General features: G+C 56.0%; 1 protein-coding gene across 11 annotated transcripts; it reads left to right on the forward strand.

Moving 5' to 3' along the window:
• Positions 1–8,216: 8,216 nt before the first annotated feature.
• Positions 8,217–20,097, forward strand: DPF1 (double PHD fingers 1; the record flags this gene model as incomplete). 11 transcript variants are annotated; one of them, XM_082677624.1, is made up of 12 exons in its annotated part: positions 8,217–8,263; positions 13,855–14,015; positions 14,090–14,197; positions 15,609–15,736; positions 16,017–16,106; positions 16,501–16,579; positions 16,775–16,906; positions 17,806–17,856; positions 17,948–18,067; positions 19,146–19,258; positions 19,780–19,891; positions 20,027–20,097. In XM_082677624.1, the coding sequence occupies 12 exons, from the start codon at positions 8,232–8,234 to the stop codon at positions 20,095–20,097; spliced, it is 1,197 nt and encodes a 398-aa protein (XP_082533750.1). The 11 variants fall into 11 exon arrangements, with proteins under 11 accessions (XP_082533750.1, XP_082533755.1, XP_082533757.1 ...); XM_082677629.1 differs by having other exon boundaries at positions 8,232–8,263; positions 19,810–19,891; XM_082677627.1 differs by lacking the exon at positions 8,217–8,263 and adding an exon at positions 12,402–12,445.
• Between the last annotated feature and the right edge of the window lie 3,427 nt (positions 20,098–23,524).

Here is a 23,524-nt window from a genome sequence, read left to right on the forward strand (position 1 = left end):
GTGGTTGAGAGTCCGCCTGCCGATGCAGGGGACACGGGTTCGTGCCCCGGTCCGGGAGGATCCCACATGCCGTGGAGCGGCTGGGCCCGTGAGCCATGGCCGCTGAGCCTGCGCGTCCGGAGCCTGTGCTCCACAACGGGAGAGGCCACAGCAGTGAGAGGCCCGCGTACCGCAAAAAAAAAAAAAAAGTGTGGTATTGATGAAGAACAGATGAATACAGCAAAGGAACAGAACAGACTCACAGGTAGTCTCCAAATGAAGTAAAGACCTAAATGTAAAGAATAAAACTATGGAGTTAATACAAGAAAGTGAAGAATAATATCACTGTGACATGTCCACACATTTTTTGCTATACTTTCCATCAAAAGGTGGTGCCTCATTGCCCTTGTCTTAAAAACAGACCAGCCTCAGGGATTCACTTCTCACAAACAAAATGTGATGGAAGTGGCGCTGAGTGTATTCGTCTGCTCAGGCTGCCATAATGAACTACTATAGCCTAGGTGGTTTCAACATCAGAAATTCATTCTCTCACAGTTTGGGAGGCTGGGAAGTCCGAGATCAGGGTGCCGGCAGGGTTGGGTTCTGGTGAGGGCTGTCTTCCTAGCTTGCAGACCGCTGCCTTTCCACTGAATCCTCACATGGCAGAAAGAGAGAGAACAAGTTCTCTGGTGTCTATTCTTTTTTTTTTTTTTTTTTTTTGGCGCATTGGGTTTTCGTTGCTGTGCATGCAAGCGGGGGCTACTCTTTGTTGTGGTGCGCGGTCTTCTCACTGCGGTGGCCTCTCTTGCTGTGCTGTGGAGCACGGACTCTAGGCGCGCGGGCTTCAGTAGCTGTGGAGCGCGGGCTCTAGAGCGCAGGCTCAGTAGTTGTGGCGCACGGGTTTAGTTGCTCCGTGGCACGTGGGATCTTCCCGGACCAGGGCTTGAACCCGTGTCCCCTGCACTGGCAGGCGGATTCTTAACCACTGCGCCACCAGGGAAGTCACCCACACTTTCTTCTATAAACTTTATAGATTGACCTTTCACGTGCGGGTCTTTGATGGAGCTGGAGCTGCAGATGTCGTTCCCAGAGCTGACCGCCCATCCAGTAGAACCCAAGTCCCCTTTTCCAGTTAGGGATGCCTCCTGAGGGTGCTGGGGTCACTATGACCGTGGGGATCACGGTCTCTTACATTTTCCACCTGGCTCACCACTCACTCCTAACACAATCCTCACATCCAGGTAGATGCTCCTTCGACCTCCCCCAGCCTCCCCATGCCCCCACCACCTCTCTGCCAGGGATCTGGTCCTCTGCCCAACCCCGGCCCCTCCAGCCACCCTGGCCCTCGTCATGCCCATGCCCGATAAACACAGCCCCTCCAATCTCAGCTTCATGCTTCTCGCTCTCTATCCGCCTTCTCCTCTCTCTCAACTCCCTCCCTCCAGTCCCCCAGCCCTGACAGGACCTACGGCCCCATTGATCCCCCTCCCCTCTCACTGTCCTTCAGCCCTGCAAGTCTGTGGTCACTCACCAAAGTGGCTCCCTTGTATCCCCCCTCAACTCCCTCTCTTTATTATTCTCACTTGGGAAACGCCCAATCTGGCTAAATCAAACTTGGCCTCTACTCCACGCCTCTGTCCTTTTCTAAGAGCTCAAAACTTTGAGTTCCTGACCGGCCCCTCAAGGGGTCTTCTGTGCATCCTCTCTCTTTCCCCCCATCTCTGCTCCCAGCTCATTTCACTGAAGCCATAGGAGAGAACGTCCTCAGTCTCCCACCTCCTGGCGTCTGCTCCACACGTCTTCTCCTCCTCCTGATACGGATCAAGCCTCACGAAGGCTGACCCACCACTCGGGGACTCGCTTGTTTCCTCTTGTCTCCATCACTGCTCCAGCAATGCTCCCCTCTCCCCTGCATCGTCACCTTCCTGATCATTCCCGCTGGCATACAGATGTAGTGTAACTCCTCCCATCTTCAAACAAAACAGAAGACAAAACTCTTTGACCTCCTCCAGCCGCAGCCCTGTTTCTTGGCTCCCCTTTACAGCAAAGTGTCTCCCCAGAGATGGTTCCAGCTCCCTTCTGCACTCTTTCCAATCAAACGTTCACGTTCTACTTGTCCATCATCCCCTGCTCCATGGAAGTGCTCTTGTCAGGGTCCCCCTGGTGGTAATCCAAGTCACATTTCAGTTGCCGTCTTACTTGACCATCAGCCGTCATCCTTCCCTGTCTCCTTTGCTCCTGAGACACCGGCCATCCTCCCGGTTTTCTCTAGCCTCCCTGCCGGCTCCCTGTCAGCGCCCCCACTGGCTCCTCCTTACCTTCTGGATCTGGTACTGATGGTCAACTCTAGGTCTCCACCTTGGTCCTCCTCTCTCCCTGGAGAGCTCATCCAGTCTCACTTTATGCACCCAAATTTCTCTCTTTAACCCAACGTCCGGACTTACCCAGCAGCCCCCCTTGGATGCCTGACGTACCTCTCAAACTCAAGGCTTCTGCTTCTGAAGCTGAGCTCCTGGGCTCTCCCAAACCTGCCCCTCTGGCTCCAGCCCCATCTCAGTGCCGGCACCTCCATCCCTCCAGCTGCTCAGGCCACGGGCCTTCGCGTCCTCCTTGACACTCCACGGACTCTTTCCCATGCGCCCCATAAATTATCCATCTGCAAATTCTGCCCACTCTGCTGTAGTAGGCAGAACAATGGCGCCCCAAAGCTACCGGTTCTAATCCCTTATAGGGAAAAGTGTCTTTGCAGATGTGACGAAGTTAAGGATCTTGAGATGGGAAGAATATCTTGGATTATCCAGGTGGGCCCTAAATACCATCACTTATAAGTATCCTTATAGGACAAAAGCAGAGGGTGAGAAGCACACACACAGAGGAGGAGGTGATGTGAAGATGGAACCTTGAAGACTGGTGTGATGAGGCCACAAGCCCAGGAGCATCAACCGCCACCAGAAGCTGGAAGAGGCAAAGAATGGATATTCCCTTACAGCCTCCAGGGGGAGTGTGGCCCTGCTGACACCTTGATTTCGACTCAGTGATACTGATTTCTGACTGCTGGCCTCCAGAACTGTGAGAGCATAAATTTCTGGGCGCTTTTTGTTTTGTTTTTAAATTTTTATTGGAGTATAGTTGATTTAAAATGTAGTGTTAGTTTCAGGTGTACAGCAAAGTGAATCAGTTATACACACACATGTAACTACTCCTTTTTAGATTCTTTTCCCATATAGGCCATTAAGAGTATTGAATAGGGTTCCCTGTGCTGTACAGTAGGTCCTTATTAGTTATCTATTTTATACATAGTAGTGTGTATATGTCAATCCCAATCTCCCAATTTTTCCCTCCCCCCCTTTTCCCCCTGCTAAACATAAGTTTGTTTTCTACATCTGTGACTCTATTTCTGTTTTGTAAATTTGTTCATTTGTACCATTTTTTTTAATCCACATATAAGTGATATCATATGATATTTGTTTTTCTCTCTCTGACTTCACTCAGTATGATAATCTCTAGGTCCATCCACGTTGTTGCAAATGACATTATATCGTTCTTTTTTATGGCTGAGTAATATTTCATTGTATATGTGTACCACATCTTCTTTATCCATGCCTCTGTCGAATTTCTGTTGTTTTAAGCTGACAAGTTCATGGTCATTTGTTACAGCAGCCGCATTCTGTTGCCTCTCATCCCCTTCTTGCCCCGACCCTGGCCCCATCCTCCCACCCCAGCCATCTCAGCCCCCTCCCAGGTCTCCCGCCTCCTACCTTGTCCCCACAGTCTGGTCCACACTTGCAGCCATGAGGATCTTTCTAAAAACAGAAGGAGATGGGGACTTCCCTGGTGGTTCAGTGGTTAAGAATCTGTCTTCCAATGCAGGGGACGTAGGTTCGATCCCTGGTCCCACATGCCCACGTGCCACACCTAGAGAGAAGCCCGCGCACCACATGCTGCAACGAAGATCCCGTGTGCTGCCACTAAGACCCAACGCAGCCAAATAAATAAACATTAAAAAAAAAAAAACAGGAGGAGATCATGCTGAAAACGATCCACTGTCTCCCCCCTACCCTCAGAATCAAACCCAAACTCCTTACCCTGGGTTTTATGGTCCTACCTGACATGGTCTCACCTTATCCCCGGTCTCAGGATTGTTGCGAGGGTCACGTGAGTGTACACGTTAGCGCAGTGCCCAGCAGAGGTAAGAGTGCCCATCAGGGCAGCACAGAGGGTGCTTTGGGTCAGCAAACCTGAGTCCAAGTCCAGACTTCGTGATTTCCTCGTGATCTCCAGGCAGGGACCACACGTCTCTGGGCTGTTGAGATTGTGTATGTAAAGCCGTCAGCCCGGGAGTGGCACACAGTAGGTGTTCAGCCACAGGAAATGATGATGTGAGGATCACAGATAGTATTTATTGTGTGCTAAAGTGTGCCAAGCACTAAGGGCTCTACACGGGCCCAAAGCACCCTCACCACGAACCTGTGAGGTTGGAACCATTACTCCCATTTTGCAGATGAGAAAACCAAAGTACCAAAAAGTTCCAGCAGAGCTACTGGGGAGACAGGAAGGTGGCCTGCGGAGCCCACACTCCACCACCGACTCTAAGGCCTCTGTTGCAAACCCATACCCTCACCCCTCCCCACCTGAGAGCTTGAGAACCATCCCTTCAATTGAATTTTGTTTCTTCTTTCTGCCTTTGTGCCCAAACACAAACCATGATTCTCAGGGCTTTGCAGTCATTAGAAAGACTTGGGGGCTGCCTCCTGAGACCTGGGGTTCTGGGATCTGCCTTCAGGGACGCTGGATCCCTGGGACTGGGGGGCGGGAGGGTGGGTAGGGATGGCATTTTCATGGAGGGCCTGAGCAGATTCTGACACAGGAAGTCAGCAACCCCCTTCAGAGTAGCACAGGGAGGTGGCCTGTGGTTTAGCTTCTGAGTGAGACAGGGGTTCAAGCCCCAGCTCTCCCCACCTTGACAGGTGGGGACTTTTGGCGGGGGCATTGTCTATATGAGCCCAAGTTGCCTTGTCTGACTCTGAGGTGGAGAGTCCTGCTTCCTAAGTGCGGTCTGTATGATCGTGACGTAAGACCTGTGAAAAGCTCAGGAGCCATCCTGACACACAGGAGGAGCTAAGTCAACGGGACCTTATGTACTGTTGTTATTATTATTAATTGTTATTGTTGTTGCCCTGGTATTGTGTGACCACCTCCCCCCAGCCTCACGTCCTCTGTACCTCAGTATCCTCATCTGGGTAGGAGACTTCTGAGGGTCATGTCTGAACACCCCAAGGGCAGCTTAGGGGAGGGCTGTACCCTCTGAAGAATAGCGGGGAAGAGAGGGATCAGGGGGGCTTAGCAAGGGTCTCCCTCGGAGGCCCAAGCTGGGCCCTCAGGGGTCTGGGACAGAGAGGGTCTATTGATTCCACAGGAGCCTCTGGCGGGAGGGACTCAGACCGTGGTGACCAGGTCCTGGGCAGGGTCTGAAGCTCATAGTGGGGGCACCAGTGTCTCCACTGGCTGGTCCCACTGGCCCCACAATGTCCCTCCAGGATCCGAGGCTTCACGAACAGTCTGTCTGGACAAAGACTGAGGCCACAGTGCCCTCTGGTGGCCAAACCTTTGCATTCCAGGTTAGGAGACGAGAACAAACGTTGGCAATTGTTTGTTCCCAAGACTTGGGTGACAGGTAGACCCCAGAGCCCCAAGAGGTCAGAACAGGGACTTGCCCTGTGTCTGGAGAGGTCAGGGGGTCAGGACTTGAAAAGACTCTCCTGGAACTTCCTTCAAGGAGCCCTCCGTGACCCCCAGGCTGGGTTAGGAGCCTCCTCTGGGCTCCCATAGCCCCGAGTACATCCTCTATCCCAGCCCTGCCGTCTGCCCTGGCTTCCCCCACCCTTGGCTGTCATCGTGTGGTGATGGGTCTTTTACCCCACTGGACTGTGAGCTTACGGCTTTGCCTGGGGCAGGGCCATCAGACACGTCATTGCTGTGTCCCCAGCATGCCCACACCGGGCTGGGGACAGTGATACTCTATAGAAATGAGTGAATGTGCCTCTTAACCTCTCCCTTCTCTTTGCCTTGAAGCTTTAGCTCCAGACCCTCTGCTGGGAAGGTTTCCTTAATACAACCCCTCCCCGCCCCCCGCCCGCCAAGTCCCCTTCAGATGGTCCAAGTGTGTGGGAAGGCACAGCCTGGAGCCCGCATGACTCTCTCTCCCTGCTGCTTGCACTCTGCAGAGCCAGACAGTGGGGAGAGACATGGAGGATAATGACTAATTGATTCATTTATTTATTCAACAAATAATTGTTGAGCACCTGCTATTTTTCAGGCCCTGTTCTAAGCACTGGGGAGACAGCAGTGGAGTGAACAACAATCCCTGCCTCATAGAGCTGGTAGTCAAAGGAGTGGAGACAGACACTCAATCAAGTAACTAAATAGGCCTACAACATGATGATGAGTTATGGTAAGTGTTGGGAGAAGGAGAAAGCTTTTAAGAGGACAGAGAGATTCTGGGGGATGCCATCTTAGCTGAGGTTGTCTCTGAGAAGGTGACATTCAGAAACCTGAATAAAGTGAGAGTTGGAGCCATGCAGGTGTCTGGGGGAGGAGCATTCTAGGCAGTGAGAACAGCAAGTGCAAAGGTCCTGTGGCTGAAGTGGGAGTGGAACGTTCCAGGAACAGGGAGGAGGCCAGTGCGGCTGGAGTAAAGTTAGACAAGGGAAGGAAGAAGGGCGGTGAGATCAGAAGTGTGATGGGGCCTGGGAACGGGTTTGAGTAGGGCCTAGAGGGCATAGTAAAGACTTCGAATTTTTTTCTAAGTGTGAAAGAAGGGACTTCTCTGGTGCTGCAGTGGTTAAGACTCTGTGCTCCCAATGCAGGGGACCCGGGTTTGATCCCTGGTCAGGGAACTAGATCTCGCATGTATGCCTCAACTAAGAATTCTCATGTCACCACTGAAGAGCCCTCAAGCTGCAACTAAGCAGCCCGCCTGCTGCAACTAAGAACCAGAGCGACCAAATAGATCAATAAATATTTCTTTAAAAAGTGTGAAAGAAGCCACTGGAGGTTTTGAGCCAGAGCGCATTGTGATGCCAGCTGTTTCAAGCAGCTCACTCTGGCTGCCCTGGAGAGAATAGAAATGGACTGTGGGGGCGGGGGGGGGGAGCAAAAGGGGAGCAGTACCAGGATGGAGGCTGTGAAGGGAGAAGAGTGGGTGGATTCTGGATCTATTTTGTGAATGTGGAGATAACAGCATTTGCTGATGGGTCTGGGGGGTGTGTGAAAATGAAGAGTCAAGGATGACTGATTGCACTTAGAACAAAATCCGTTTTCTTTATAATGGCCTACAAGGCCCGACACAATCTGGATCCTTGCTGTCTCCCTAATATTGTCTCCCTCCCCGCCTCCCCCCACTCACTCTGCTCATTACACTAGCTTTCCCACTGATCTTTGAACTTGCCAAGCTTTTCCTCCTTCCCCTCCCATTGCACGGTGGCAGCTTCTCGGGTCTCAGCTCAAATGTCACCTCCTCAGAGCAGCCACTTTCTTTATAATACTTATCACTCTCTAAAATAATCAGTTTATTTGTTCGTTTATCATCTTTTTTCCTCCACTAAAAGGTCAGCTCCTTGAGGGCAGCAACTTTGCCTGTTGGTCACGCGGTATCCCCAGTGTCTAGAAGAGTGCCTGGCACATAGCAGGCACTTAATAAATGAACAAAGGCATTGATTAACCCCTGTGCTTGTTTACAGACTGGCTTACACAGAAGAGGCACCCAGACAAGTAGGCAAAGGCAAGAATACACGACAGACCCTGGGGTCATCCACACACCCAGGGGAGACCCAGAAGCCAGGGACCACCTTCTCCTGCGCGCACGCGGTGCCTGGAGGATGGAGAACCCGAGCTGGGGATGGAGCACCCCCAGGGAGGGGAAAGGATGCCTTGGGGCGATCCCAGCCCCGCCCTGTATCCCCAGTAGCCAATGGGCGTGCGGTCCTCCCGACGCCCCCTGGGACGTGTAGTCCGGACAGGGGCGCCCTCGGGCGCCGCCGAGCGCCCCTAGACTCCACGTCCCGTCGTGCGCCGGGAGGTGAGGGGATTGGCCGAGCCCCGCCCCCTGCCCGCCCCGCTCCGCTCGCGCCGCAGCCCCAAGAATGAATGAAATCGTAGCGCGCTGGGCGGCAGAGCGGGCGGCGCAGGCCGGGCTGGGCCCGCGCGCGGCGGCAGCGGCGCCCCGGGCCGGAGGCGGCCCAGCCGAGCGGGCCATGGCCACCGCCATTCAGAACCCGCTCAAGTCGTGAGTGTCCCCGCCGTCCACGTCCCTCCATCCCGCCCCCTACCCGAACCCTTCCCCCGCCCTCGCTGGGGAGGGGGACGCCGTGGGCGGATGGCAGTTGAATGTGGGCCCCCAGTTTGCGCCCCCCTCCCCTGGGGGGGCCCGCCACCCCCTGTCGCCCCCTGGGGCTGGGGGCGGGAGCCCCTCGGGGGTCGCGGGGGCGCCTCTTCTTTGTCGCTGTCAGTGAAGGAATGTGGCGCGAGCTGGGGGGTGGCGGAGGCCGTTTCCCCACCCAGAGTGGGGGTAGGGGCTTCCCTCTCCTCCTCCTCCCTCTCTCCTCCTCCGAGTCTCTGGGGGCGCCGGGCCTGCCCCTGCATGGGGCTGGGAGTACGTACGCCTAAGTCCAGACCTCAGTCTCCGGGGTCTCCACCATCCTTTCCCCTCATCAAAGCATCTTTCTCTCTTCCCCCCCCCTCTATCTCGGGGACCTCGGTCCGCGCGACCGCAGGGTGGGAGCTTAGACGTCGGGGGTCCCCGATTAGATCCCTGCTGTTTCCCTTCCCGGGTCTTCAGGACCTAAAGCCCCGACGCCCCGTTCAGCTTAGACCGTGGGATCCCTCCCTCTCTCCTCCCGTACACATCTAACGAGAGCATCTCTCATCTCCTTGGGGACTAGATGCCTCGGGAGAGGGTGCTGGGAGCGCCCTCAGCCTCCGGGGATTCCCTCCCTTTCTCCCTGTCCGCGTCCCTCCTCCGAGTGTTAGCTTCCTCCCGGGCCCACTGGCTGGGATCCTGGACGCCTGGGTTCAAACCTAGCTCTCTTCCAGCCCTCACCTCTCCTAGACATCCCTCGCTCTCTCCACCTCTCTTCTTCCCTCTCTCTCCATCTCTCTCGCTCCCTCCTCGGGATCCCGAACTCCTGGGTCCCAGCGCTCCCCACCCCCCTTCCCCAGGCGGTGACGGCGGACTGGGAGTGACAGGCGCGCGGCCGCTCCCGCTCTCCCTCCCGGGTTGGCGTGCGCGGCACTCCCCTCCCCCTCATCCCCGGCCTGGTGGGGAGGAGGAGGAGGGCGAACGCCCGCGGCGCCGCACAAAGGGGCCTGGGCGACCTTCCCCACCCTTCCCCCAACCCCTGGCACCCGCCACCTTGACCTTGAGCAACTTATGCGGGGGGTGGTGGTGGAGGGGGGGAGGGGCCCGGGGGCGCCCCCCATCCCCCGCCCCCGCCCTCCAGAAAGGCTGTGCCAGGTGGCCGGACCGAAGGCGCCCAGTAGCTTCTGGTTTCAGGTGTGTGTGGGGGGGGAGAGTTGGGAGAGGAGGGGGTTGAACCTTACAGGCACGCGCCTACAAGCGTGGCTTGGCGGTGGGCAAAGGGGGCTTGGAGGGCGTGTACGGGGCTGGGGGTCAGTGTGAAATGGTGTGTAACGGTGACAACACTTCTGTTTCCCTCTTACTCTAAGTCTTCCACACACACTTGTCTCCCCTATGAGGAACACCCTCAAAGTGGCTGGGACGGGGTTCCTGTGCAGGTCGGTGGATCTGTGGGTATCCAGACATCCTCACTCTGACCCTGGCCCAGACCTCTTGGAGGAGGTATGGGGCAGCCATTGCAGGGACATGAAGGCTAGAGTAAGCTTGGGGGTGGGAGCGCCAGCACCCTTCTTTGCTCTCACCTTCCTAGGGGTCTGCAGGGGTGAGGGCAGGGACTGGTTCCTGAGAGAATGCGAGTCAGGTCCCCTTGGGAGTGGGAGGTGGAGGGTGCTGCTCTCAGTTCTGACTGCCTGCATCATTCAAACCCCATCTTGAGCACTAATTTCCTGCCCTCCCCACCCGCCCCGAGCCTCAGTGTTACCACCTGTGAATTGGGGAATCATAACAGCTCTTATTACCTCATGGTGCTTCTGTGATGTTTGTAAAGCGCTTGGTACTGAGCCTGACACTGACTGAATGTAGTGATTATTATTGGTAGTATCCATACTGATTTCATTTGTGGTCCAGCTTCCACACAGGGCACTGGGGGATGGGGACAGGAGGATTGTTTGGGCAGGGGAGCTCAAGTGTGGGAGAGGGGTCTCTGAAGGTGACTAGGGGTAAGGAAGGGAAGGGAGACCCCTCTCCAAATGTCAGCTGCGGGTCAAATTGTGCTGGTGGACAAGGGCGTCCAGGGAAGTGATGGAGTGTTCTACAGTCAGGCTCCAAGCTGACCGAAACTGATGCACAGGTTCTGGGGTGGGGCAGGAGTGAGCGGGGTGTCTGAGGCTAGAGGTGTGGGGGGAAAGTGTAAGGGCATACTGGAAGATCTGTGAGGGTGGTGGAAGGTGAGAGATGAAGGTGGCAAGGGCACTCTGAGCTGAGCTGGCCTGTTGGGAGGAGTGGGGCAGGGCTTACCGTGGCTGAGATATGGCGTGGCCACTGTAGGGACCTGGAGGCCAGAGTGAGTGTCAGGACTTACTCCCCTTGCCATCTGCTCTAGGCCAGATGTGAAGCAGAGACCCACTCCCTGCTGTTTGGGTTTGGGAAGGGGGAGGTCAAGGCCTTACCTGGGGGAGATGGGGAAGAGCCTGTAGAAGGGGTCTAAGACTAGAGGTGTGTGTGTGTGTGTGTGTGTGTGTGTGTGTGTGTGTGTGTGCGTGCGTGTGTGTGTGTGTCCAGAACTGACCATGAGTTTGGAAGACCCTGAGGGGGTCTCTCTCACCAGGGTGTAGGTGGGGGTGTCGAGTGACAAAAGAGGAGGTGAAGGCTCTTATGCCTCTTCTGTCTGCTGGAGAGCCCCCTGGTGGACAAGGACATTGGTGGGCGTTTTCATCCATGCAAGGGCTCAAACTTGAACACGAACTTTGGATGGGGGCCGGGGGTTGGGGGGCGGGGTATGTTCCAGGTGTGTGTGCATGGGACTTGGTGATCGTTGTGACTCAGTAGGTCAGCTCCCTCTCTGAGCATCCCTTAGGGTAGAGTCAGTGTGGGTGACAGTGGGAGAAAGGAGGTGACCACTTGGGTACAGACATCTGGGTGAGTGAATCCTTCTCTTAGTCCCACCTTCAAACAGCCACCAGGAGCTGAGGGCATGTGACTTCACCTCCTCATCTGGAAAATGGGGGTAGTGATAATATCACCCCAGAGGGTCAGGATGAGGATCAAGTGAGTTAATCTCTGTTAAAGAACTGTGCCTGGCACATGGTGGCTACTCAGTATATTTCTATTCAACAAATATTTATTAAGCATCTATTATGTGCCCAGCATTATTCTTTCTAATAATGGTTAGCTATCACCATTTTACATCTTAGTACATATCAGGTCCTCTTTGTGGAATGAATGAATTTATTGAACACCTACTACTTGCCAGGTACCTTTTAAAACACTTTACCCATGCTTACTCATTTAATCCTCACAATAATCCAATGAGCCATCATCTGCATTTTACAGATGAGGAAACTGAGGCCAGAAAGGTTAAGTCATTTGCCCAAGGTCACATGGCCACCAAGTGGCAGAGCCAGGATTTGAACCTAGGAGGTGTGGCTATATCTCCTAACTAGCACAGCAGCTGTCAGGCCTGGGAAGGGGTTGAGTAGGGCGGGGTCCTTGTGAGAGAGGCAGCTCCGAGGGGGACCGGAGAGGATTCTCCCGAGCTACGAGGGGCTAGGGGGAGGGGGAGGTGTCGGTGAGCCACGCGTTGGTGGGACGTTCGTGTGGGCACCTGTAAGGTGTCTCTAAATCTCCTGGCACTGAAGTGTTTGTGTGAGTGTAAATGTATGTGAGTCTGTGCGAAGGTGTGGGAGAGGGAGTGTGCGTGAGTCTGCGTGGGACGCTGTGAGTATACGTGTGAATGTGTGTGTAAGCTGCCGCGTGTGGGTGTGTGCGAGTCCAGGTGTGCATGGTTGAGTGTAGGCCCATGTGTGAGACTCGAGAGGTGTGCATGAGTGAGCGCGCGGGAGTGGTTGTGCGTGCCTCCGGCCCCACCTCTGACCCGCTTCTCTGCGGGGTCCCGCCAGCCCCGGGCGGGGAGAACTACCACTCCCGGCATGGCCCGGGTGGGCCCACCCCGCCACCCTGATTGGCTGTGGTCCCGGTGCTCCCGCCCCCCGGGAATGAATGGATGGGCGGCCTCAGCGCCCGCCCGAGCGCTGGGAGGACCGGCCCGGCGGGGACCTGCTGGGGGCAGGACCCTGGGAGCAAGATGGCCACGGTCATCCCCGGCCCCCTGAGGTGCTGCGGGCCGGCGGGAGGCAGGGGAGGGCGCTCGAGCGGGTCTGCGCGGGCGTGTGTGTGTGTGTGTGTGTGCGGCGGCTGGGGGTGGGGCCGATGGGGTGTCTGGGGGGCTGTCACCGTGGGCCGGGCTGCGCGGGGTTGCGAATGTGTGTGACTGTGGGTCTCTGGCAAGAACCGTGTCCGACGCGCTGCTCCTGGAGGAGCGCGGAGTATGGGGAACTCGGAGCCCTATTGGCGCCCTCTTCGGGAAAGGGGGTCATGTCCCGCCCTGCGACCCCCGGAGTTGGGGAGAGGGTGAAATGGCCCGGGGGCCCGGGGGCCTTGGTAAACTTGAGTGAAGCTCACACTACCTTTGTCTTGGGTTGTGGAGTGTGTGTCACTTGTTCGGGTTCTGGGTTTTTTTTGGATATGTGTGTGGATATGCATTTAATTTCTTTCACATTCTACACTAGGTGTCTTTGGATATTTTGGTCTTTGAGTGTGTGTACATATCCTTTGAAACTCTGCATCATTTATGTTCTGTGTCTTTGGATATGTAGGTATGCATGTATTTATGTGCAAATTTTTGTGTGACTATGGGTGGATTTGTCCGTTTCTATGTTGTGTATGTGTGTATCTTTGTGTGTTTGAGTATGTGGGATTTTAGATGTTGGTTTCTATATTGTGTATCTTCGTGAATGTGTGTGTGTATCCTGTGTGAATCTGTGTGATTTCTTTGTATAGTGTATCTGGATTGTGTGTGTGTGTGTGATTTGTGTTGTGTCTTTGGATATGCGTGTAAGTGCATATGTGGGTAGTTTGTTTTTAACATTTTTTCTTTTTTAACATTTGTGTATCTGTGTGTGTCTTCGGATGGATGAGTAAGTGGATGTGTCTGTGTGTGGTGTGTCATCTGCATGTTGTGTGTCTTTGTGTGGGTGATTGTTTATGTTGTGTGTCTTCGGATATGTGATATATATTTGTGCATGTATACGTGTGTGATCTGTCTGCTTCTACACTATGGGACTTGAGATACTTGTGTTTTTCAGTAGATATTTGTGGGAGCACATATGTGAGATGTGTCTGTTTCTCCTTTGTGAGTCTTGGGATATGTCTCTCTTTGTGTGTGAATCCTGTGTGACTATGTGCGACTTGTTTGTGTTGTGTATTTGGATATGTGCCTGTATGGATGGGTCCCGGTGTATTTTTATCTGTTTCTATACTGTGTGTATCCACTCCTTGGCTCAAGGCCTGCTTGAGTCCGGGTTGGGGGCTCCTGGGTCCAGGAGCGACGACAGCGGGGGAGAGGTGAGGTTGGAGGAGTCGGCCCACCCATTCCCCACGGGCGGGCTGGGGGAGGGGTGCCGGGCGACCCGGTGCGCCTGCCCTTGCTGACAGCCGCCCGCCCGCCCACCCGCCCCTCGCAGCCTAGGCGAGGACTTCTACCGAGAAGCCATCGAGCACTGCCGCAGCTACAACGCGCGCCTGTGCGCCGAGCGCAGCCTGCGCCTGCCGTTCCTCGACTCGCAGACCGGCGTGGCCCAGAACAACTGCTACATCTGGATGGAGAAGACCCACCGCGGCCCGGGTACGGCTGGGAGGTTGGGGGTGGGGCGGGGCGGTGGCTTCGCGGCCGCGTTCTTACCGCCCTTCTCACTCCAGGTTTGGCCCCGGGACAGATTTACACGTACCCCGCCCGCTGTTGGAGAAAGAAACGGAGACTCAACATCCTGGAAGACCCCAGACTCCGGCCCTGCGAGTATAAGATTGGTGGGTGGAGCTCCGTCCTGTGCCTTCGGTGGCCCCAGTGGGTGCCCACAGCACACGCTGATAAGTGTGTGGTGATGCCGGTGTGCGTCTGAGCATTCGCCCTTATTTCCTTCCTAGCCAGTGTCTGAGTGGCTGGCTGTGTCTGCCGTTGTGTGTCTGGGTGTCGTCCAGAGATTCTCCAGTTTTCCCTGAGTGACTGAGCTTTGGACTGTATCTTATCCTACTTGGGCCCAGGCGTAGTTCAGGACAGAGTGGTATCTGTTATGTGTGTCCAGGTGTATCCAGTCTTTGTATCTCTTCCCTTGTGAGCTGGGATGTATCAGAGTATCTGACTGTATTGCTTCCTGTGGATGTCTGAGTGTGTCTGGATGTATCAGAGTGTCAGGTTGTAACTCTTTCCCTTTGTAATAGAGTGTATCTCAGTGTCTGTGTCTTTTTTCAGGTGTTTCCAAGTGTATTAGAAGGTTTGTTTCCTCTTGTGTGTGGCTGGTCTATCAGAGTGTCCAGCGGCTCCTGATGTGGGTGTATCAGGGGGTCCGGCTCTCTCTTCCTTTGAGCGCCAGATGCTTTGGAATGTCTGGGAGAATCTCTTCCCTGAGTGTCTGTCTGGTGTATTAGATGTATTTCTGCACGTGCGCTGCCCCATGAGTGTCTGGTTTTATCACTTCTTGAATGTGTCCAGTACTATTAGAGTCACTGGCTGTTTCTCTTCCCCTGTCCAGGTATATCCAAGGATCTGTGTGGGTCCAGGTGTATTGGAGGGACTGTCTCTATCTCCTGTGTGTATGTGTATCCACCTGAGTGACTCTCTCTAGGTGTGTCTCTATCTCCCCTAAGTATGTTCAGGTGTTTGCTAGGGTCTGGCCGTGTCTTCCCCATGTGGTCTGGGTATATCTGGTGGTCTAATGTTCTCTTTTGTAGTGTTGCTGGGTGTGCCAGTATACCCAGGGGTCTGGATATGTCTCCTCCATGGGTCTGGGTATATCTGAGTGTCTGGGTGTATCTCTTCCTTTGTGTGTCTGGCTGTCTCAGATGACCTGTATGTATCTCCTCTGTGTATGTCCATGTGTGTCCTGTTTGAGTGTCTGCTCTTTCCAGGTGTGAGGGTCTGGGTGGGGTCTCCTACAGGTATGTATGTAGTTATATAGGAGGGTCTGGGCATGTCTCCCCTTGAGTGTGTCCAAGTGGCTCTGAGGGTCTGGCTGTGTCTTCCCCAGGGTCTGGGCATCCTTGGAAAGGATGTATGGAAGTATTGTTGGAAGGGTGTATGGTTGAATCTTTGAGTCTATTGCTGGTTGAGTGTGGGAAAGCCTCTTCCCTCTAGCAAAGAGCATGATTCTCCAATCTGGGCAGTTTGAGGAGTCCTCCAGGAACAAGTTCTCCACTTGACACCCTCCTCCCTTGTCCCCAGACTGTGAGGCGCCATTGAAGAAGGAGGGCGGCCTCCCAGAAGGGCCGGTCCTTGAGGCTCTACTGTGTGCTGAGACAGGGGAGAAGAAGATAGAGCTGAAGGAGGAGGAGACCATTATGGACTGCCAGGTAGGATCCCCCCACCCCCCCGCCAGGGGCCACAGCTGCCCTCTCACCCACCCCTGTCTCCTGCCCCGGCCCATCCTGCTCCTGCTCTGAAATCTCCCCTGGCCCCCTAGGGCCTTTGGGCATCCTAAGTCTCTATTCTTCCACACGTCATCTCTTTTTTGGAAGACCTCCTGACTTGCCCTGACACCCCCAGTCTCCGGTCCGCCCAGAGCCACCCCACCCGCAAAGCAGAACAATACCCCATTTTCTTAACCCCAATCTCCCTTCTCCTGGTGCCCAGAAACAGCAGCTGCTGGAGTTTCCACATGATCTTGAAGTGGAAGACTTGGAGGATGACATTCCCAGGAGGAAGAACAGGGCCAAAGGAAAGGTATCGCTCCAGAGTTTCTCTCCATCACTCCTCCGCTCAATGCAGATCCCATTTACTGAGTATGTACAATGTTCAGACCCTGCCCCAGTTTGACCTCATTTAATCCGCAGAGCAGCCTGAAGGGATAGGGGATTTTTATACCCATTTTACAGATGAGGAAATTGAGGCTTGGGTCTATTAAACCATTTGCAGAACAGAGATTGTACAGTGGGTTAGAACTAGCTTCATACCTGTGTCACGGATGAGGAAACTGAACCTTGGAGAGATCAAGGGAGTTACTCAAGGCCCACAGCTAGGAAGTGGCAGAGCTGCGATTTGACTTTCAGGCCCAAATGATGAAAATTCTCTTAGTTCCCTCCCTTTCTTGGCCCCTCACTCATGCCTTTTCCCCTAGGCGTATGGCATCGGGGGTCTCCGGAAACGCCAGGACACCGCTTCCCTGGAGGACCGAGACAAGCCGTATGTCTGTGATAGTGAGTCTTTCTGAAGAGGGGGGAAGAGAGAGAGAGTGGGGCCCAGAGACCTCTCCCCTCCTGGCCCCCTCCCTTCTGTTCTGGACCCTGGTTGGGGGATGTTCAGGCCTCTGGCAGAGGGTGGAGGTGTGATCCTGGAGGCCAGGGCAGAGGCGGGCTGGGAGGGCTGACCGGCCCTTCCTGCTCACTCTCCAGTCTGTGGGAAACGGTATAAGAACCGGCCAGGGCTCAGCTACCACTACACCCACACCCACCTGGCTGAGGAGGAGGGGGAGGAGAACGCCGAACGCCACGCCCTGCCCTTCCACCGGAAAAACAACCATAAACGTGAGCAGGCGGGCAGGGCGTGGGGTGGTGAGGGGCCCTGGCAGTGGGGGCTAAGGAGCCTGGGAGGGAGGGGGCACATTAGACATTTCTGGAAAATCTCCAGCTCAGCGGTCCCCTCCCCCCACCTACCATGGGGGATGCTGGCTCTGAGGTTGCCATGGCAACCAACCATCTCTCCCTCGCTCCTGGCCGGGCGTAATATTTCTGGGTCTGATTTATTGTTTCAATTAGAGCTTGGGGAGGGGGGGTGATAGATGACTCCCCTCCCTCCCTGCCTCCCTTTCTCCCTTCTCTGCTAAGCTTTGGCCGAGGGGCAGGGTCCGTGGCCTGGGAACCCTTGGTGACCGCCCATGCCAATCCGGTGCCAACCCTGACAGCTGAGGGATGAGGGAAGGCTTGGGGGGGAGGCTCTGCCAGTGGAAAAACCATCTTTCCACCCACCCCTCGGTGGGAGAGGGCAGTCTCTTCATCCCATCCCCACCACACACCGAGGCACCTCTGTGTTCAGAATTTTCCTTCCGAATGTCTGTTTCCATACCAGATCTCAGCCCGTGGTGTCCACCTAATTGTTGTTTAGTCGGGGCTTAGTTGGGGGGGGGCTGTCTGGTAGAAGTGTGTATGGGCGGGGAAGCAGGGGGCTCTTCCTAAAGCTGCATCTGCCAGGTTTTTACCTAATAAAGAGGATGTATCAGTTGCCCTCAAGGAGTTGGGGGGGTCCTGATGAGAATTATTTGGGCTCCCCCAGCTCTCTTTTGCTACTGGCCACAGCTTGGGGTAGCTGCTCCCTCCCCCCACCTCCTCCATGCCTGGAGAAGGGGTCCACCCCTTTGGCTGAGGCTGGGGGCAGGGTGGAGCTTTGCCTATGGTGAGAGCCCCTCTTTCTGTCCCCCCATCCCCAGAGTTTTACAAAGAATTGGCCTGGGTCCCTGAGGCACAGAGGAAACACACAGGTAGGGACGCCTCCCTCTGCCCCTACTTCTGCAGCAGCCTTTGACTGGGTGTCCCTGCCGCCCATGCCAACCCTTGCCTGCTCTCTTTCAGCCAAGAAGGCGCCTGATGGCACTGTCATCCCCAACGGCTACTGTGACTTCTGCCTGGGTGGCTCCAAGAAGACGGGGTGTCCCGAGGACCTCATCTCCTGTGCCGACTGTGGGCGATCAGGTGATGCCCCCACCTGAGGTTTCTGGGGGCCGCGGTGGAGAGGACTCCAGGAGTCCAGATCTGGAGGAGAGAAGGCAGAGGAGGGAGAGGACTGGTGGTGGGGTATGCAGAGCATCCCAGGGGCACTGAGGCTAAACAGCCGACTCGACTGCTGAGGATTGTGGGAAACTGAGCGGGGTCAGGGAGGCTCTGGGAACAATGGGATGCGGGAGTCATGGCACTGTGGGTACCGGCATGTGCTTACCTGGCGTGGGGAACAGTGAAAGATGGTTGCCAAAACATCGTGGGTAGTGGGCTGTGATAGCGAGTCATGGATTGCCGCTGCCTGGGCGCTGTGGCTCACAGAGGGTGCTTGCCATTGCCATGGAGCTGTGGGTAATAGACTGTGGTTTCCCGAGGTGGACTTGTGGGTAATAGATGGTGGTTGCCTCAGCACGGTGGCTAATGAATTGTGGTTGTCATGGTATTATGGGTAGTGAAATATGGTTGTCATGGCGATTGGGTGCAGTGGAAGGTGGTTGTCGTGGCCTGGGGTAGTGGCTGCGCATCTGTACTGGGGTGGTGGGCTGACCAGTGGGTTAGCACCCTGCACAGTCATGTGGGTAACAGTGTGGTTGCTGGGGCTTCGTGTGTAATGGGCTTGGGTTGCAGGGAAAACCAGGGTGTGGGGACCCCTCTGTGGAAGGCGGTTGCCATGGCATCGTGGCTGGGAGACTGTGGTTGCCACGTACTGCGGTTAATGGAATGGAACCAGTTGGCCATTCTGCTGTGGGTAACGGAATGTGGCTGCCCCGGTGCTGTGGGTGGTAGAAAGTGGTTGCCACGGCACCGTGGGTAATGGAATGCGGTTGCCATGGTGTCCTGGGGAGCAGAGTGTGGTTGCCATGGTGGCTGGGTAGGAGACTGGTGGCCAGGGCAGCATTGCCTGCGGGACAGGGTCTGGGCACCGTGGGCTGGGTGGGGTCGGGCTGTGGGCCTTGTGAGCTAAGGATGGGGGCTGAGCCATTGCTTCCCCGGGGGTCAGCAGCCACCAGGGGCACGATGACCCCTAACCGCATCCCTGCCCCTTGGCCCCCAGGACACCCCTCGTGTTTACAGTTCACGGTGAACATGACGGCAGCTGTGCGGACCTACCGCTGGCAGTGCATCGAGTGCAAGTCCTGCAGCCTGTGTGGCACCTCGGAGAACGACGTGAGTGCCCACGTGCCCCCTTCCCCGGGACATGCCCCCAGGCGGCCTCCTTTCCCTGGAGCCCCCTCCCTGGTGAACACCAGTAACCTGTATTATGATTATTGTTAGTGTCCATTAATTGAGCCCGGCACTTAATACTCTTCACTCTCTGACTCCTTCCAACTGCCCTGAGGTAGGTGATCTCGTTCCCACTTCACAGAGAAGAAACCGAGCTCAGAGAGGGGACTAGACTTGCCCAAGGTCACCCAGCCAGGAAAATGGTACGGCTGGGACCTGAACCCACGTCCATGACTTCCAGACCATCTTCGTGTCATTTTAAGTGTTCCACAGAGTCCTATAAAACCTAAACTACAAACTGCAAACCGACAGTCCTCAGGGGTGTTTTGCTCGTCGCCCAGTAGGGTTTTGCAAAGATGACCTTCTCAGAGCCCTTTGTCTTGCAAGGGACCGCCTCCCCCAGCCCCTTTGACCTGGCCCCTGCCCCCGCCCCCCACCCCGGTTTCTGGTGCCCGTGCCCCCAGGGTGCCAGCTGGGCGGGTCTCACCTCCCAGGACCAGCTGCTGTTTTGTGACGACTGCGATCGGGGTTACCACATGTACTGCCTGAGTCCCCCCATGGCGGAGCCCCCGGAAGGTGAGAGAAGAGGAGGGCCGGACACGGGGGTGGGGTGTTGGACAGTGGTTGTCCTGCTGTCCGCTGGGTGGGAGGGGGTCGGGGCAGCCCTGCCCAGACCTGGGCCTAACTCCCTGTCCTCCGGCCGCGCCACAGGGAGCTGGAGTTGTCACCTCTGTCTTCGGCACCTGAAAGAGAAGGCCTCTGCCTACATCACCCTCACCTAGGCCTGGCTCTGGCTCACCTGGACCTCTGGGGTGATGCTTGCCTACCTGCCTCTTGGAGCTCCTCCAGTCTCTCCCCATCCTTAATGCCCCACAGTGGAAGGGGCCGGGGGTGGGGGGAGCCTGAGAGGGGGCTGGGTCACCCCTCCCCTCTGTGCAAGTGGAATGTTTGCCCTGTGGGTTGGTGGGCCCAGCAGGGTCCTCTCCCTTCCTCCTTCCTGCCTCACCCCTTCGCAAATGGGCACCAGGGGCTTCTGCTCCCCTCAAAGCCATACCCCGCCTCTGGGCGGGCACGAGGGGTGGTGGATGCCAGCTGGGGGCACGGACAAAGCCTTTTTCTAAAGAAAAAGTCAAAAAGTTAAAAAAAAAAAAGAAATTAATATATAACAAAGAGTCCTATAAGGTCTGGCTGGGTGGAGGGGGCACTGCTGAGCGCATCTACTGGGCACCAGTCTACGCCAGTTTCCTGCCTGGCGGCTCCTCCCCCCAAGTCCCTGGCGTTGCAGCTCTCCCACCTCCCCACCCAAGGTGGGCGCCATTCCCCCCTTGTGCCCAGGGCAGGAGGGTGTGGTGTCCACCCCCGCCCTCTCGGTGCCCACTGTGGATACTGCATGATGTGAACCACGGTTTTGAACTCCGTTCCTGCTCCCTCCCCGAGAGCCCCGCCCCGAGCCCACTCCGTGCCTGCCTTGGCAAGGCGGGCCCCTGCCCAGCGCCTGCTGGAATGAGAAGCACAGACTCTGCAACGGACTAGATTTTCCTCCTCCCCCCGCCCCGATTCCCTACCGGCCAGGCCGGGCTGCCCCCTGCCACCCTCGCTGGCCATTTTCGGGTCGCGAGGGGGCGTGGTTGTTTCTTGTGGTTGTGTGTGTTTGTTGTTCGGGTTTAAAAAAAAAAGGGAAATTGAGACTGCAAGTGGGGGAGGTGGTGGGTTTGGGGGGGTCTCCCCCGATCCAGGCGTGTCCCCCCTTGTAAACGAGTCTCCTTTATTGCCTGCCTCTGCTGTGAATTAACTTGTTCCGTGTATTAAACTGGGCCTGACCCCTCTGCCCACGTCGTCTGCCTCGTTCTCCAGGCTGGTTTGGGGCATCACCAAGAAGGGGAGATGGGGCCTCACTGGGGGAGAAGCAACCGAGGTTAACAGCTGGAGCTGGCCCTACGTCCATCTCCCTCCAGCTCCCCTCTGCACCCCGCCTTTCTCTGGCTTTGTCCCATCTCCTCCCTGCCTCGCTGGAAAGGAGAAGGGGGGGGATGGGGTGGAGGGGGCTCCCACCCAGCCAGCTGTGGTTGCCCTGGCAACGGACTGCTGCAGCTGCAACGGGGAAGCAGTGAGGAGGGAGGCGGGAAGCTGGGGACTGGGGGAAGGGAAGGGATGGAAAGATGAAGACTGGGGGCTGGCCCCTCCCCTCGGGGCCGTTGGTAGGGATCAGGGGTGCCAGGGGCGCCTCACCCTACACCCAGACGTCGTCACCTGGAGCTCCCTATCCCGATGTGGGGCAAAGAACAGAGGGGAATGGGCCATGGGATATAGATCCAGGGACATTAGGAGGAAGACAGATTTGGGTGAGGTGAGGTGAGGAGTGAGAACCAGGACACAAGAACAGTCAGGAGAGAGACAGACAGGAGTCACACATTTATAGAGAATGAGAAAAAGAGCAGGAGAGGGAAGACGTAGACCTGGAGGGAGCTGTAGATGAAGAGGGCCAGAGGAATTATGGTGGAAGAGGACGGACGAGATGATTTAGTGGGAGAGGCAATAATAGTAATAAAACCAGCAGACACATGGGGAGAGGCAGAGGAGCAAGTACAGGGATCTGGAGAGAGAAGCAGAAGAGATTCCATGTGGGGAGGCAGGGAACCAGGGCACGTAAAATAGGAGAGCGGAAGAGAGACTAAGAGCGGGGAGGCACATTTGGGGAGAGCGATGAAGTTAGGACCCAGCACAGGCGAAGTCCTAGGACAATGCCACAGCGCTGAGATTTCAGGGGAGAGGACACAAAGAATTTAGGGAGACAATAGAAAAATCTGGAGAGAGCCAAGAGCGGGAAGGGATTCAGAGCCTGGGTGAGGGGAGAGCCAGAGGCGGGGTGGGAGGCAGAGGAGACTGGGGGAGGGCGCCCGGGCCCGCGAGAGGGGGACAGGCAGAGGAAGTGGAAAACTGGGGCAAGATGGGGAAGGGACGAGCAGGGCACAGTTCAGGCGAGAGCGCAGGCTGGCGTGTGCGAGTTGTGGGGTGTTGGAAGTTGGTGTGTGTCACAGGCGCCAGGAGAGGATGTGAGAACAGCTTGTTCCGCCGTTTCCGTGCTGGAGGGGGGAGGGCAGCATGGGTTGAGGATGGGGCCTCAGGGAGGGCGGAGACAGGGAGAGTGTCTGGAACACTCTAGAATTTTTAGGAGATGTGGAAATAGCTGGTCCACCTCCTCTGGAAAAAGGATATATAACCGTTTTGGAAAAAGATTTGTTGTGTGTGTGGGGGGCGGGTGTGTGTGTGCGGGAGAGTCTAGGTTACAGAAGCATCAGGTTTGAGCACGGAAACGGTAAACTCCATCACAGGTAAATGTCTAGGTGGGCCAGAAAGCCCCGGCCGTGGGGCCAGCCCTGTCCAGAGAAGGGGCTGCTTCTCAGATCCAGGTGGAGCTGGACCTAGACTTCCCACCAGAAGCCGGACCTTGGGATTCTCACATGAAATTTCGAGGTCTGGAAAATAAGTTTGACCCTGATCCCCGGGTCAAACTGCGAAAGTGTTTCGCCAGGGCAGCTGCAGATCTGGGCCCAGGAGTGAAGACCGCTCCCAGCTAGGAGAGCCCCTAGGCCCGGGGCTGAGGTCCCCGGACACCTCCACCTCTCCCCGAGCCCCCGGGGCCTGGAAGCAGGGGCTGCTCTTCACTCCAAACCACCGACTGGCTGACTGGCAGAGGGAGGCCTACTCCCACCGAGGGCGGGTGCGGTGCCAATGAGCTGGCACCGGCAGGGTGTGGCCTGGGGCGACAGCCCCGCTCAAGGAGGCGGGGCCCTTCAGTTCCGCGTCTTGCTGCAGAGGACAGCGTTACCAAGCTCGAAAATCCAGCTTTCTTTCTGTACCATCTCCAGATTTTAAAAAGTTGACCATTAATTTTAAAACCAACACAACTCCGTGGGCCGGGTCTGGCTCTTAGGCCTCAAGTATATGAATTCTGAGGTAAAACCTTCCTCTTTTTAACTTAAGAATTTCTTACATTCGGGGGAACTCCCCGGCGGTGCAGTGGTTAGGGACTCCGTGCTCTCACTAAATTCCTTACATTCTGAGTGTTGGATTTCTGTCACTTGGGTTTCAAGAGAAAGAGAATGGTGCTCCCTGGTTCTTAGGGGTGTGTGCGTGCATCGGGGGGGTGACGGCGTTTGGGACAAGGGGGACAGGAGGAGGGGGCTGACGCTGGATCACACCCGCTTC

Source organism: Grampus griseus (genome assembly GCF_964374135.1).
Source record: "Grampus griseus genome assembly, chromosome: 19".
Lineage (NCBI taxonomy): Eukaryota > Metazoa > Chordata > Mammalia > Artiodactyla > Delphinidae > Grampus > Grampus griseus.